General features: G+C 42.5%; 1 protein-coding gene across 1 annotated transcript; it reads left to right on the top strand.

Moving 5' to 3' along the window:
* The first annotated feature begins 7,485 nt into the window (after window positions 1–7,485).
* On the top strand, window positions 7,486–12,061 carry rbbp8l (retinoblastoma binding protein 8-like). The gene is made up of 13 exons (XM_074682259.1): window positions 7,486–7,546; window positions 7,634–7,676; window positions 7,794–7,889; window positions 8,048–8,160; window positions 8,263–8,338; window positions 8,519–8,691; window positions 8,769–8,818; window positions 8,930–8,979; window positions 10,092–10,770; window positions 11,081–11,168; window positions 11,353–11,414; window positions 11,496–11,631; window positions 11,723–12,061. The coding sequence occupies exons 1-13, from the start codon at window positions 7,486–7,488 to the stop codon at window positions 11,782–11,784; spliced, it is 1,689 nt and encodes a 562-aa protein (XP_074538360.1). The 3' UTR covers window positions 11,785–12,061.
* Window positions 12,062–15,854: the final 3,793 nt, after the last annotated feature.

The following is a 15,854-nucleotide window of genomic DNA, read 5'->3' on the forward strand; positions in this document are numbered from 1 at the left end:
CTTCTCTCAAGGTTAAGTTTCTCTGGACACGTGACTTTTCTTGAGGGAAGAGTCACGATCCTCTGTTGCAAAGGAGTCTGGGTAATCTCCTTGGTCATAAATGGTGCAAAGCCCAATCTCAATGTCCACACTTGCACACACACTGACTTTCAAGGCGCATCCCTGCTGGGTCCATGAGGGCTTAGTGCTTGATATTATGCAACCTTTGCTCATGTGGGCATTTGCAGACTTGGTGTGAGGGAATTACCCACAGTTCACAGCAATGTAACATAAAACACAGGGGAGGCCTTTAAACAAGGCAGGGTAAAGAAACACTTTGTTTACAAGTGGTGTATATACAAATGGTTGAAATTAAAACCAGGAACTTCAAATGTATAAGTCTACCTGCCTTTAAGAATAAATGTATTAAACCAGCTTAATCTGACTAAATCTCTTTATCTTTATGTGAATATGTGGATTTTAATCATTATATTAAGATTTTTTAAATAATGATAAAGGCTTTTTTGTCAATTTTGTGGCTAAGCTGCTTTGACTTTTAAGAGTGTATAGGTAAAACTTTTGATTATTTCAAATCAAAATTTGCTTAATAATAATCCCTAATAAACTACATAATGACATTCAGGCAATGTGAAAAGTGGCAAGGTGCCATTGAATCATCATTTGTTCTATTTTGAGCCTTGGCAGACTGAAAATTAGCTCAGTTTTGGACAAATTTAGCTGAAGGTGGCGTTCCTTCATCCATGTGGAGATATCAGCAAGACATGCTGATATCTAAGCTGAGACAGTTGTGTCATCTGGTGGAAAAGACAGGAAAAGCTGAGTGTTGTCAGCATAGCTATGGTAAGAGAAGCCATGAGAGCGGCTCATTGCACCAAGTGAGGTGGTGTATAAGGAAAAGAATAGGGGATTAGGCACTGTCCCCTGCGGTGGTTTGGTAAACAGCCATTGACAAACTCCTGTTGGTCCTGCAGCTCAGAGAGGAGACTGTGCCCTCTAGAGGATGAAATCAATCATTACATGGAGGCTACTGTTAAGAACAGCTGTGCTGCTGGACTGAAACCTTAGGAGGTGACAGAGACTGTTCTCCAAATCACCTACAACATGCTACGTTTGAATGTAGCTTGTAGGAGGCCCTGCTTACTGGCTACTGCTTTTGCTTTTCCCATTGGTAGTCTGACTGTTCTGTTGTGCCTGTTCTGTAGTATACTACTCTGGTTTTCAGTTTCAGAAAGCGGAGCTTCAACAGATGGATTTGTTTTTCTTTCTTTCTTTCTTTCTTTCTTTCTTTCTTTCTTTCTTTCTTTCTTTCTTTCTTTCTTTCTTTCTTTCTTTCTTTGCCTTTGTGCCTTTTATGTACAAAACAAACTAAGGGTAGATATTGTCATCATATTTGATTTTTAATCTTACATGAAAGTTATATTGTTTATTCAAAATTAAATATGGTAGGGATTGACTTTTTATTTTTACAGCTGATGGAAAAAATCTCTTCCAGATCATCCACATATGGTTTACAAAAAGTGAGTTAGTGGTTTATATGGGCTTTAATGAATTTGTGGAAATAAACACCTCTTTTGCAACTAGAAGTGACAAGATTTAAGGGAGTTTCTTTCCAATCACCTCATTTCTAACCCACGACGTAATGTTAGTGTTGTTGTGTTGTAGTTTTACTGCTGACCCTTTCCAGTAGATGGCAGTAATTGACCAAAATCTATCATCCACATCGACAAACAGCATTGTGCCATGCATTGTGGGGATCAGTATGCCAGGTAGAGTGGTCCATTGCATACTGAGAATTTTTTCTAGATCAGTAGGACATCTGGGGATTTTTGGCATACTGCAGATTTTGCAAGTTTTTGCATACTGCCTACAATATACTAAATTTTGGGCAAAATATTAGGCACTTCTAGTGTAGTATGGGGTTTGGAAAATAGACAGATTTCGAGTTTCTCTGCCCAAGCAGTGAACTGTAGCCTGACCCCTTTGCCCTGCACTGGATCACTCTTGTTCAGGTGGGTCAGTTGGAGTCTCATGTTTGTATAATTACTGACTGTCTCCACTCTAATTGGCTGAGTTGTGTTCTGAGGTCTGTGTTCTATGACTTAGTGGTTCTGTAGCTGATTTGTGTCATTTCTTTGTCTGTAGTCTGTGGATCATTTGTGGGCAGTGGCTAGTCAGCAGAGGGCGCTGGAGCTCTGCATGCAGCCCCACTAACAACACACCTGCATTGAATAAGACTTCCAGAGTTGATTAATGAAAATGAGAGGCGTTAAACATAAAGCAAAAAAAATAGATTTTAATGTTAAACAAAACCGTTGCTCAACATGCCCTCTGTGTCTGAATTCACCTTTAGGGTTATATATTTCTGGTCTACGGTGATTCTAGCCCTGCAGACCACCACCTGACTGTTGGTTTAAGGCCAACCTGCAGTGTTTTTTTTGTGTGTGTGTCTTAATGCATTATGCCTTTTTGCAGCTGTTTCATGTAGCTCTTTGGGATCTTTATGCTGTTGTTTCCTATCTTTTTGTAGCAGTTTTGGGTCTCTCTGTAACTGTTTTCTGTCTTATGTAGCTATTTTGAGTCTCTCTATAGCTGCTTTTGTCTCTTTGTTGCTGTTTTCTGTCTCTTTGTGGTTGTTTTTGGCTGTTTTTTATTATCAGTTTTATCTACCTTCATGGGTTTTCATCCTTCAGATGTCAGGGTCCAGGTGTGTTTCTTGTGCCTGCTCTCTGCTCCCTGTGTGTCTTACTGATATTTGTCAGGTGACTCTTCCAGGTCATTTTTGGCTGTAGTGTAATCTTATCTGTTCTGGTGATACAGGGCCTTTCTGTTGTACCTACCTGCATTCGTAACTGTCCATGTCAGCAGAGTGCGGCTGTCTGACAAAATGACGAAGTCAATGATGATGATGTTGGTCATGATGAAGATGCTTGATGGACCTGTCAGGCCGGTTATAAGGAATCTGGTTCAGGAATCAGGAAGTGACATTCTTACCATCGAGCAAACATCGCTGGCGTCTTGTCTCTGGGACAACACGAGCTGATCTATTGTCTTTTGTTTCCATCAATTTACAACAAGAACCATGACAGAAAGTTGGACAAAACAAACACACACATACACAAGCTTAACATCTTACATGGATTTATCTACTGCAAACACCTCAATTATTACACTCACTGTGTGAAAAATGGTAAAACTGCAATATGGGATTATGGATGATCATTAATGATCAGTGATGATCACATACACAGACTGACAAATAGATAGATAGATAGATAGATAGATAGATAGATAGATAGATAGATAGATAGATAGATAGATAGATAGATAGATAGATAGATAGATAGATAGATAGATAGATAGATAGATAGATAGATAGATAGATAGATAGATAGATAGATAGAACAGTCTTGCTGGGGCCTGGGACAAGTTAATATATAATGTAATGAGGGCCAAGTTCTGCCCTTCAGCCTTTTTACCACCGTGATTCTGTAAAAATGCACCACAGTGGGACGAGCTGAAGGATAAACTTATCTAATAGATCAAACACTTATTATTGATGTGGTCTGATCAGGATTAATCTGATAATAATCTCTCTCTGTGTGTCTCTTTAAGCTCTGAAGCCTCCTCTGTTCCCTGGTTAGTGTGTATCAGGCAGTTTAGTCCTGCTCCTGCAGGTCCTCGGGGAGCCGGTTTGACTGGTTTTGTGGGATTTCAGCAGAACAGGAATAACGAGGGAGAACTTGCCCGGGCCTCGGTGTTTGTGTTCCTCAAGGGGACGAGTGCTCCAACTGGTTTTCTGGGGAGGAGAGATGATAGAGGGGAGGGCGTGGGGCGTTCTCCCTCACCTCGATCTCTCTCTCTTTTATCGCTCCGTCTCTCTCATCAGTCCACCTGTGGAGCTGCACAGAGCAGCTGCAGAGTCCTGAGCTGAACCAGGTGAGTTATTGATTATTGATCAGACAGAGGTTACCTAAGGGGATCAGCTGAATGGCTAAAGGGATGACAGAGGAGGTGCAGGTCTAAGCGGGAAAACGGGAATTGATCCGGTCTTTATCCCCATGAAAGAGAAAGAGGGTGTGTGTGTGTGTGTGTGTGTGTGTGTGTGTGTGTGTGTGTGTGTGTGTGTGTGTGTGTGTGTGTGTGTGTGTGTGTGTGAAGGGTGGAGCTCTTTCACAGGACTAACAGGCTCCTTTGAATATCACAATATAAAGGATGAGTATATCAAACAGTGGTTTTCAGGAAGCTCAGGGTCTTATGTCCAGGTTTTGAGGAATCAGAGACGTGAGGGACGTTTTGAAGGTGTATAAGCTGTGTAAGGTGTGTTAGAGCTGATATTTATTTTCTTATTAACTGATCAGAGTTCATTTTTGATGATGAACATAGATCTTTGAGTCTGTGAAGTGTCAGGATATTGGATGATGTTAAACTGGAGCCTGTTTGATGTCCTATCACAAACTATTTTAACATCAGGTGATAATCTTTCATTCTGTTTGATCAGTTGATCATTCCTGCTGCTCCACTGTTTTTGTGTTGTATAAATAAATATAATTTACAGCTCTGTCTTCATGGAGGGGAAAGCTAAACAGAGTAGATTGTGTGTGGATTGGACAGCTGGGGCTGATGTAGGGCTAAAGGTTGTGATCATGGGTCAAACCAGCAACACTGTGACAGGCACATGTCCTTAAACCATTTGGCCAACAGGTACCTCAGCTACACAGTTACCTTCCCACTGGCAGCCAGTCCTTAAAGCTACTTCAGCGGTACCTGAAAGAACATTTACTAAAGTCTGATGTCTCCATCTGTTCAAAGTTTTATCTGATGAAGTCTAAACAACAACAAACACAAATATGCAGCAAGTTATCTGCTGCAGATATCTATACCTGACATCCATGACAGCATACTCTCACACAGAGCTCTGGATTGCTCCTGTCTGTAGTCTGAGTACTGACCAATCAGATGAAATATCAGTGTGTATGTAGAGCAACAGCAGGAGGGACACAATCCATCATAAAGAAATCAGGAGAATTTCTTTCTCTATACAATAAAAAGAGAGATATCTGATATTAGATATCTGGATGAAGAGCAGCTAACAATCTATTCAGGATGAAACATTTACACTGAAACACAAACCTGCTCCGGTCTAAGTCTCTAAAGATAAACAGCATTTAGATTTTTTGACTTTCTGAATGCATCAAAAACTATGAATCCACCTCCATTAAACAAACAAACAACTTTAAAGTTTTCTTCTCTCAAGGATGGACCTAACAAAATTGGCCCTTTGACTTTTGACTAATCTGCATCAATCAATCAATCAATCAATCAATCAATCAATCAATCAATCAATCAATCAGTCTTTATTTGTATAGTGCCAAATCATAACATACGTTATCTCAGGACACTTTCCAGAATTAACAGGTCTAGACCTGTTTTTGGTAATAAAATTTTATTATCAGAACCCCAACATCAAGACAAGATAAGGATCATGATGTTGTTTCTGTGGCAAACTGAAGACAAGTTAACCAGAAGATAATCAATTTGTGTTTCAGCTTCATACTGCTGAAGGAGGACGGAGCCTCTGTTAAATTTACTTTTCACAGTGAAACTGAGACTCACCTAAGAGAGTGAAGCAGACTCTGAATGAAGGATGGAGTGATGGTGTGTAAGCTCTCAGGTTTTCCGTCACTCCCAGGGGAGGAAGATGTCTGTTGATAGCCGTTTGTTCAGACCAGGGTTTAAACATGTATTGTTGCTCTTGCCCCTCTGAGACATGGACTCTTGTAGGACTCAGACCTAATTGATCCAAGGCCAGACTGAGATCTAGGGGAACTGGAAGCCAAGTCGGAATCCAGATCTGGTCCTGTTCCTCCAGACCACCTTTTTCCATGGCTCTGTAGTCTCACTCTGATGCTCTAGTCTCTGGTGTCCCTTATTGGAGCAGGGAGATGCTGCCCTCTAGAGGCCAGGAGGATCACAAAGAGTTTTTAGAAGGTGTGTGTGTGTGTGTGTGTGTGTGTGTGTGTGTGTGTGTGTGTGTGTGTGTGTGTGTGTGTGTGTGTGTGTGTGTGTGTGTGTGTGTGTGTGTGTGTGTGTGTGTGCAGACAGGTCTTTTCTTGCTCTTAGACTCCATGAGAACAGTTACTCAATGACGGATCCTGACATGTTCAGACTGTGATTAAACTGTTGCTGACAGTGAAAGTGTGCTTGCGTGTGTGTGTGCGTGTGTGTGTGTGTGTGTGTGTGTGTGTGTGTGTGTGTGTGTGTGTGTGTGTGTGTGTGTGTGTGTGTGTGTGTGTAGCTCTGTTTGTGTTTCTGGTGTTGTTTTTGATCTCATCACCTGTGATAGGGATTCTCTGCTTGGTTTCAGTGATCTGTTTAAATTCATGAAATCTTTGACCCATACCTTCATCCTTTCAAACATTCATCCTCTCAAGTATTCATAAAGAGAGAGACACACACACTCTCTGACTCACACACTCACACACAGTGAGACAGAGCAGGTGAGACATGTGCTGTTTACAAACTCAGGTTTGGAGGAGGCTCCTCAGATCCATGTCAGACCTTAGAGTGTCACCCTTACAGTGTCAGGTTTCTGCCTTGGGAGTGTGGGCCATCTGAATAATGCTGAATAAAATTCAGTGTTTAGCTGGATGGGAAGTCCTGTCAAAGTGACTCACCTTTACCTGGCAGGCTTCAGCTCATCATGTTCCCTTTTTATAACTAAGCGTCATGTGGAGTTGCTCCAAACTGTCAGACTTTAGATTCATGTTGTTCCTTGGATTTAATTTTGAGTTGATGATGATTGTTTAAATCTGTCTTTCGGGTTTTTTCTGATGTTTGTCTTCTTATTACTCTAAATTTGTAAAGTAAACAGTGTTGTTAAATATCATTATAATCATTATTGGTAGTATTAGTAATATGTTCCCTGTATAACGGCTGCTTTAAAGATGTGATGTATGTTTTGATCTATGTTTTGTTGTGGACACCATACAATGTACATATATGTGTTATGAACATTTGTTTCCTCCTGCACACATGCAGTGAGTGAAAGTTGATTTCATGTCTTTAAAACTCAAACTGCAAACTGAAGCCCTGAGCCTGCAGGACCAGTCAAACCAGTTAAATCTGCCCCAAATATAAAAACTACATTTTCTCCCACATGGAACAGATCACACACACACACACACACACACACACACACACACACACACACACACACACACACACACACACACACACACACACACACACACACACACACACACACACACACACACACAAACACACACACACACAAACACACACATATACACACACATATACACACACACACACAGTCCTCGGGCTATAACGCACTAACTATCAGCCCCAGTCTGAGCTCTGACTTTCCCAGGTCTTTAGTCATGGATCTTGTTGTAACACTCTGTAACACTCTAACACTCTGTTTTGTATTTCAGCTGGTCAGACTGGAGGTCAAAGGTCACAGTGATGGATTGTTTTAACAGCCTTCTCCTGAAGCTGAGGGAGGTCCATGAGCGGGAGGTGGACGGTAAGTCATGAAATCTAAGCTAGCTGAATTCACCTGTGTTACCTGCGGGTGTGAGACAGCCTCACTCCACATCTGTTTGTTCATCAGGCTGGCAGATGAAGATCCAGGAGCTGTCCAATAAGAAGGGCTGGTGAGTGAGTTACCTTGAACAGACAGCTGCTGCTTCAGTAACAAACTAGCTATTGACAGGTGTGTTTATGTCTTATACATGTTTTCATGTGCTTGTGTGTGTGTGCGCGCATTACAGTGACACAAAACGTATGGAGGAACTTTTTACAAAGAACCAGCAGATGAAAGAACAGCAGAGGTTACTGACCGACAACATCAAGACTCTGGAGAACAGGTACCAAGAGTCCCTTTATGAGTGATAAGTGATAAGACAGTTGGTCTAAAATTGTTGCAGTTCATACTCCACACCAGGTGGTGGTGCTAATGTGTTAGAGTTGGAGGGTGGTTACGTAAAATGAGTGTGAGTCTGTGATGTGTGGCGTCCTCATGCAGGTTGAGGGCGGGGCTCTGTGACAGGTGTACTGTGACCCAGGAGGTGGCAAAGAGGAGGCAGCAGGAGTTTGAAGCATCTCAGATCCAAAGTCTGCAGCATGTCTCTCTGCTGGGTAAAATTTCCTCATCCTCTACCTCCTGTGACCCCACTCTGACTCTCTAGATCCATGCTATAATGTTAAATAAACGCTCAAGTGTCAGGTTTGTTTCTGCAGCTGCAGAGATGAACATCCTGAAGAAGGAGAACAAGAAGCTCAGAGAGGAGATCAGGAGCCTGAGAGCAGCACTGGAGTGAGTCTGAGCTGATCTCTGGTTATCAAAATGAGTCCATCTGAAGTCTGCAGACCATCTGACGTGTGTGTGTGTGTGTGTGTGTGTGTGTGTGTGTGTGTGTGTGTGTGTGTGTGTGTGTGTGTGTGTGTGTGTGTGTGTGTGTGTGTGTGTGTGTGTGTGTGTGTGTGTGTGTGCCAGGGGCCACAGTGATCTCTCCTCCAGCAGTTCTGAGGTCAAACCCAGCAGCCCTCCCAACCTCTCACCCTCCTCCCGACCTATCTCCCTTATCTCAGGGGTGAGCAGCAGGAGCAGCACTAGGCCAGCAGAGGGCGGCATTTCAGTGAAGACTGAGACAGAGCACAGGACTGAAGGTGAGGCAGAGGAGGAGCAAATGAGGAAGATAAAGAGCTGTGATGTGTTTCTGTGCTGATCCTGAGTTTGTCCCTAGATTCAGAGAGGGAACTGAGACAGTGGAGAGGGCCGAACAGGAACCACTTGGTGAGTTTTACATCAACACTTTGAAACACACAGAGACTTCAAATCATTTTTATTGCACTGAGGTTTAAAGTTTCTGATAAATAAATCAGATCATCTCCCTTTCTCAAACAGGAGTCATACAGACCTCTGACAGCAGCCAGCTGGAAACCAGAGCAGAGGAGGTGAGACAGCTGTGTGTAGGATAAGACAATTTTTGGTCCGAAATGTTGTTTGTAGGTCAGAACAATCCGAATATGAAAAACGATCCTGATTAAATCCAGATCCAGATCCTGTTTTGAATATATATATATACATTGACATATTTTCCCCATACACATCTGCTCAAAATTTTAACCAGCAAAGCATGACTCATCAAAAAACAACCAAAAATTCCTCTTTTCTAACTGAGATGTTTATTAACCTTTTTAACAAAAAACACAAAAAAATGCTTTGTCATTTTGTTTTTATTTTTGAATCATATTTAATAAACTGGGTGGTTTTCACAAATTTGTTACGTAAGGTCTAAGTCACTATGCATTCTTTAATTGTAGAAAATACTTATTAAAAAAACTGAGTAACAATTTCGATGTTATTATTACAGCAATATCTTTAATTTTTGTGGATGATTTTATGTGAGCACCCATTTTTAAATGGCTAAAATACAACTACAGCTGCCTGTAGTGGTATGTAATCCTCAAGAGAGTAGAGTACATTTTTAAAGTTTATTTTTTAACTGATTTTTAAGGCAATTTTTAGATCATGTTGAGGGGATGGAGGTCTTTGAAACTGAGATATAAAATAACTCATGTTGCAGTAAAAGGTTAAGACCAGTTGAAAAATTACAGAGCTTTACATTTCACCTGGTTGAATCTTAAGTATGGAAGTGTATTTAGGACATAATTAAAATGAAAATGAAAATGCAAACATGAAAATAAAAATGCAATATGACAAATACATTTTCATTTCAATATCACTGGTGAAATATTTGATTTATAATTAAAATGAAATATAAGATATCCAATTTTCATTTTCATTTTCAAGACTTACTTTATATGACACTATTCAACTACTGGCCTCCAAATAGAGAACAGAACATTCAGGGGCAGGCGAGGTTTGATTTCATAAATCTGTAATGATGGCTAAGCGTGTTTGACCTAAGGAGTGACTGATACTTAAAGAAACCACTTAAAGAAATAGTTGAGAATAGGGCATTCAAATGTTACTTTCGGGGTTTGTAAATATGTCAGTAAGTGATGAGCTGACATTTAAACTCCTTCCTTCTCTCCCGACCCAGATCTCAGACTGCTGAAGGACCAGATCACAGACCGCTCCTTCCTCTTCCTCTGAAGAGCTCTTCCTCTTCAGACCTGAACCCCAGCAGATGTGTCCCCCAACCATCTGTTCCCTGCCGTCCTCAGCCCATCAAGAGCAGCCCTGTCCCTCTGCCCTGGCCTCTCTCTGAGTCCACTGACTGGGTTTCTGCACCTGGATCTGGATTGGTGTTACCTCTTTCTCCAAAGTCCCAGCCTCTACGTTTCCCCAGTTTAGTCCAGACCAGCCAGCAAGGCAGAAAGCCGGGGTTAGGGTCTCTGTGGCACAAACAGAGTGCTGTAAAACCTGCGCCCAGAGAGCCCACAGTCCTGTTTAGACTGAAGAGTCTGTCTGAGAGTCTTAAACCCCAGGAAAGAAGGGAGACCCAGACCCAGAAGGGGTCTGCAGATGGACCCAGAGAGACCTGCGAGGGACCTCTGGACCTGTCAGAGCGAGGGAAGTCCAAACCCAACCAGACCTCCACAGACCATTCACCTTTGACCCCACGAGAAGAAGAGAGAGTCCACAGCAGCCCAGACCTAGACCCGAACCTGTCAGCACAGAGACCAGAACCATCACCTGTCCCACCTCCCTCCTCATCTCCGTCATCACCTGGAAATCCACAAGAGGAGGAAGGGCCGGACACGGACCACAGCCACACGGTGAGAAGAGGGCTCCTTACTGAGTCCGTATCTCAGAAAAACACTACTCATTCTGACCACAGGGGTCACTGCAGCTAACACCAAACACAGACCACAGAGACTTCACACACAAACACTCGCACATTTGTGGCCTCCTGTTAACTTTAATTCAAGATATCTCCCTAAAACTCTCTAGAATGTTTTTGTTTTTGAAGGAGTTTTGTATTTGTGATTATCTTCAAAATAAAACCTTATATTGAGAACCTGACAAGAGAAGTGATCAGGGGGGTTAAGTCTGACATCAGGGTGTGATCTGATGTTTTTTCTGCAGGAGGGCTCTGGGCAAAGAGAGCCGCTAAACAGACAGTCAGAGCAGAACAACAAGAGGGTTCCTGTCCTAACCTTATCTCTACGCCCAGGTACAGAGCTTACAGTCATGGTGTGTGTGCGTGGTGGTGGGGGGGTTGCTGATCACACACTCACCTGTGTCGGAGCTTACAGTCACAGTGTGTGTGTGTGTGTGTGTGTGTGTGTGTGTGTGTGTGTGTGTGTGTGTGTGTGTGTGTGTGTGTGTGTGTGTGTGTGTGTGTGTGTGTGTCACAGTAGTGGTGCTGGAAACTCTGAACTCAGCTCTGCAAAAACGAGACTTCTCCCTGGACAGTAAGGTGAGAGGACTCAGACCGTGAACACAGGTAAAGCTCACCTGTGTCCACAGTGTACTCACCTGTTTTTCTTCTGCCTCACAGTCATCCTCACCTGCAGCAGAGACAGGAAGCAGCTCTGACGGACTGGACGAGGAGGAGGGCAGTGTGTCCGGTCAGGAGAGTGTCCAAAGCTACAAGAGGAAAAGAATGGAGACGGATGGAGACTCAGAGACAGAGAGTAAGAAACATATCAGACAGATGCAACTACCTCACAGTCCTCTGTCCCTGTCTGTCTAAATAAAGTAAAGTCTGTTTTTCTTTCCACACAGACATCCAGGCTGAGAGAAAGATCCAGGTCACAGTAAGAACAGAGGAGAAGAGTCCACGATAAGAATAACATCACGTCACTCACTGCTTTTTTAGTTGACTCTGACCACATGGGGGCACCAGAGATGAGTTCTGAACACATCAGCTCATCACCCTGATACCTGACAAACTGAGAGAGAGAGAGGAGCTGATACACACCCAGGAAACTCATAGAGCACTGTTTGTTTGTTTCTGAGTCTGAATATACACCAGCACATTTACATTAACTCTCTCATTTACATCTCTCCACCTGTTTGCTCCTCTTTGTCCCTCTATCTGCTCCTCTCCGCTCCTCTCTGCTCCTCTCTCTGATCACTTTGACAGACTCACAGAGTCTGAGGATGAAGGGTTCAGCAGATCTGAGGGGAAACAGTCGGCTGATGATTATCTGCAGGTGTACAGTCACTTCCTCACATTCATTAAGTCATCTGATCTACAGGTGATAAAGTGTTCGTCAGAGCTGTCTCATGTTTTTATGAGAGACACAAATGATGAAGAGGAAGGAGATACACCTGTTCACATGTAAAAACCCTCCTTACTGCTGTACCTGAACCTCCAGGTGTAAAAAACTATTACGACATATCCTCTTCCTGTCCGTTCTCACTTTCTCATCCCACCTCAAACACTAATGTGCTGGATGCTGAGTCACTTGGGTTTATGCTTCTTATTTACATATAAACAGCGTTTTAGACGACCTAAAACTCACCATTGACAGAAAGACCGGTGCTCCTGTTCTAATGGATTTCTCTTTTGATCTGATCACAACTCCCTGAAAGGTTTTGAGTTTCTTTTAATAACAGGCATTAGTTCCAGTTCTAAGTAAAATTCACGTTTTATTAGTTCTAAGGACTCAATGTTTTAGTGTGTCCATTTCTGTCTACTTAGAAATTAACACAGCCCTACTGTGAGGGGACACTTTGAACAGAACAGCACTTTCTTAAAATGAGGACATGCTAAGGACACAGAATGAGGACACACACTGTGGAAACAATGAGGACACATAAAAGACACAGGACACAGACTGGACACACTGCAGACACAGGTGAAACACTCTGAGGTAACACTACGGACACAAATTAAGGACAGAAACTGATGACACACACCAAGGACCCTGGCAGCTGCAGCACAGTGTGTCCTCACATGAAATAAAAGTGAAAGTCCTCCTCACAGCTGATCATCAGAGGCTGTTTTGACTCTGTACTGATAATAAACTCTCTGAAGATCTGCGTTTGTCCTGACGTATCCTTCTCAAGCCTCCCTCTTCATGCAGAGCATGTTCTTTGTTTCTCTTTCCTGATACTGTCGTCACAGCCTGGTTATTTCTACCAAAGACCTCCCCCCCTCCTCCCTCCTCCCTCCTCCCTCGCCCCGAGTCACTGGCCAACTGAAAGAAAAACTTGTTCCTCTTCCTCTTTTTCATTTTCACAGAGAATTAGTTTTGCAAGTCTTAACTTTCCACCAACAGCTGTGTGTGTGTGTGTGTGTGTGTGCTTGTGTGTGTGTGTGTGTGTGTGTGTGTGTGTGTGTGTGTGTGTGTGTGTGTGTGTGTGTGTGTGTGTGTGTGTGTGTGTGTGTGTGTGTGTTTGAGATGGAGGTGATAAAAAGCAGCTTTTAAAACAGTTCACACAATTTACATATATAATAATATCAGACTTTCTTAACTTGTTTCCGCAGTGTGTGTGTGTGTGTGTGTGTGTGTGTGTGTGTGTGTGTGTGTGTGTGTGTGTGTGTGTGTGTGTGTGTGTGTGTGTGTGTGTGTGTGTGTGTGTGTGTGTGTGTGCGTGTCATATGAGTTCAAGTTTTGTTGTTTGATTGATTTCTATTTTATCTATGTGTCCATTAGAGTCCATTAGGAGTGTGTCAGTGCTTGCGTGTTGTTCTGTGATTGACTGTGTTTTTGTTTTTACGTGACAGTGTGTCAGTCCTGCTTTCTTTGACCTTACTGTGAGTATCTAATTTTTTGTGCCATATGATGATCACCCTCTGTTACTCTCTGCTGTTAAATAAATTAGCTCTGCTCAATAACCAGCTCTCATATCTGATTTTGACTCATTCACCTCATACAGAAAGCTGACAGTAATATTCCCTCACCCAAACCCCAGAGTCACTGAGAGGACTGATCAACTCTCCATCTCTCTCTCTCTCACACACACACACTCACACACACACACACACACACACACACACACACACACACACACACACACACACACACACACACACACGAGCAGGAGATCACATCACTATTTATACCTGCTTCAGTCTTAAACTGCATTTCCCTAAGTGTCCACTAAAGTCTGTCTTCCAGCAGTGAGCATGCTAACAGTGTTAGCATATTAGCACTGATGAGCAGCAACTGCTTTGTCTGATCTGTTTTTTGTTTGTTTGTTTGTTTGTTTGTTTGTTTTTTTGTGTGTTTTTTTCATGTGTGTGTGTGTGAGTGTATGAGTGTCAGTCTGTCAAATTGCTCCTGCTCTGTGTTCCGAAAAGTTTGAAGGAAATTAAACAGTCCATCTGTAACATTCATTTATTTATTCATTTATTTATTTATGTATTATTACAACTTTTAAGCTTGCAGTGTGGTTTATGCTTTGGTCTGTGTTTATCAGTAAATTTTTAAAAGTTAACTGGATATGAGGACCCTCAGAGAGTCTGTTTTCTGTCTGCGTGTCTGTGTGAGGACAGAGGACAGAGGGATAAATGGATAAACGGCTCAGTGGACAGATGTGAGCGACACATTTGCATGGTGAGCAGAACAGCTCCAACATGTATTCAAATGATGGTTTGACAGCTCAGCTCATCCTGTGGGCGGACACACACACACACACACACACACACACACACACACACACACACACACACACACACACACACACACACACACACACACACACACACACACACACAGTGCTCCAGGCTGTGCAGCTGTAATCCTTAATCTACGGTCAGGATTAGACTCTGAGTTTGTTCTGAGAGAGCAGAGAGGATCAGATGAAGTGATGAGATTAGAAGCAAACACACAGACAGAGGTGGGGAGCATTAAACTGGTGGAGATGAAGAAAGGATGGATGAATGAATGAGGAGAGTCAGAGCTCTGTTGCTGTCACAGATGTGCTCCTGTTGTTTCTGTCTTGTGATTTTAAATAAGTCCTCCGTCTGATTTATCAATATTAACTTGAATTTAAATAAGCACAGCGGTGAGGAAACCCATGTTGGGCAGATCGTTTTTTTGTCTTGTTCTAACAATGCCTCTCTGTAACAATGTATCCTGTTGTAAAACCTGTTTATTTAACTTTATATGGAGATATATTTTTAAGGAACAAACATTTGTGAGATGAGCAGCACAGCTGACACATAAAAAAATTGCTTAATTTCCCCTGCCAGTGCCAAACAGGTTATTCTGTTCATTGACTCTTGTAACAAACGCACATTTACGCACTCTTTGTGCAAGTTTAGTCCTCATTCTTTGTCTGTAAACTGTCCTTTGGAGACAAGCACAGTTAAACTCTCAAAGCTCTGTGTCCTGCTGACTCTTCCTCCTCTCATCTGATTCTCTGATTGTTTCTCAAGGCTATAATGAGGAAGAGGAGGTTGTAAGACCTTCTGCTTTGCAAACCTGTTTACCTGCAGTCCTGTCAGTTCAGAATATAAAGATGTGTTCAAGTGATCCTGACATCAGACTAAACCGTACAGTGGGGTTATTTCTTCATGATCAGCTGTTTCCTCTTCCTCCTACATCTCCAATCACCAAACCACAGCAGTCACAAAATGTGTGTGTGTGTGTGTGTGTGTGTGTGTGTGTGTGTGTGTGTGTGTGTGTGTGTGTGTGTGTATGTGTGTGTGTGTGTGTGTGTGTGTGTGTGTGTGTGTGTGTGTGTGTGTGTGTGTGTGTGTGTGTGTGAGTGAGTGTGTTTCCCAGAACTCTCTATATTATTCACCCAGCTGTCACTCAAAGAGGCCACACCCCTAATTATTCCTCCCTTTAACCCTTGATCTGCCATGAACAGGTGAACTGTTAAAAAATTCAGCCGCACTGTCGTCATGAAGAAAGAAATGGGTTAAAGGGGGTATGTGGGTACGTCACTTCCCCTCTGG

This window comes from Halichoeres trimaculatus, unplaced genomic scaffold (assembly GCF_033239565.1).
Source record: "Halichoeres trimaculatus isolate MK-OKI-2021-1 unplaced genomic scaffold, fHalTri1.1 fHalTri1_scaffold_11, whole genome shotgun sequence".
NCBI classification, from domain to species: Eukaryota; Metazoa; Chordata; class Actinopteri; order Labriformes; family Labridae; genus Halichoeres; species Halichoeres trimaculatus.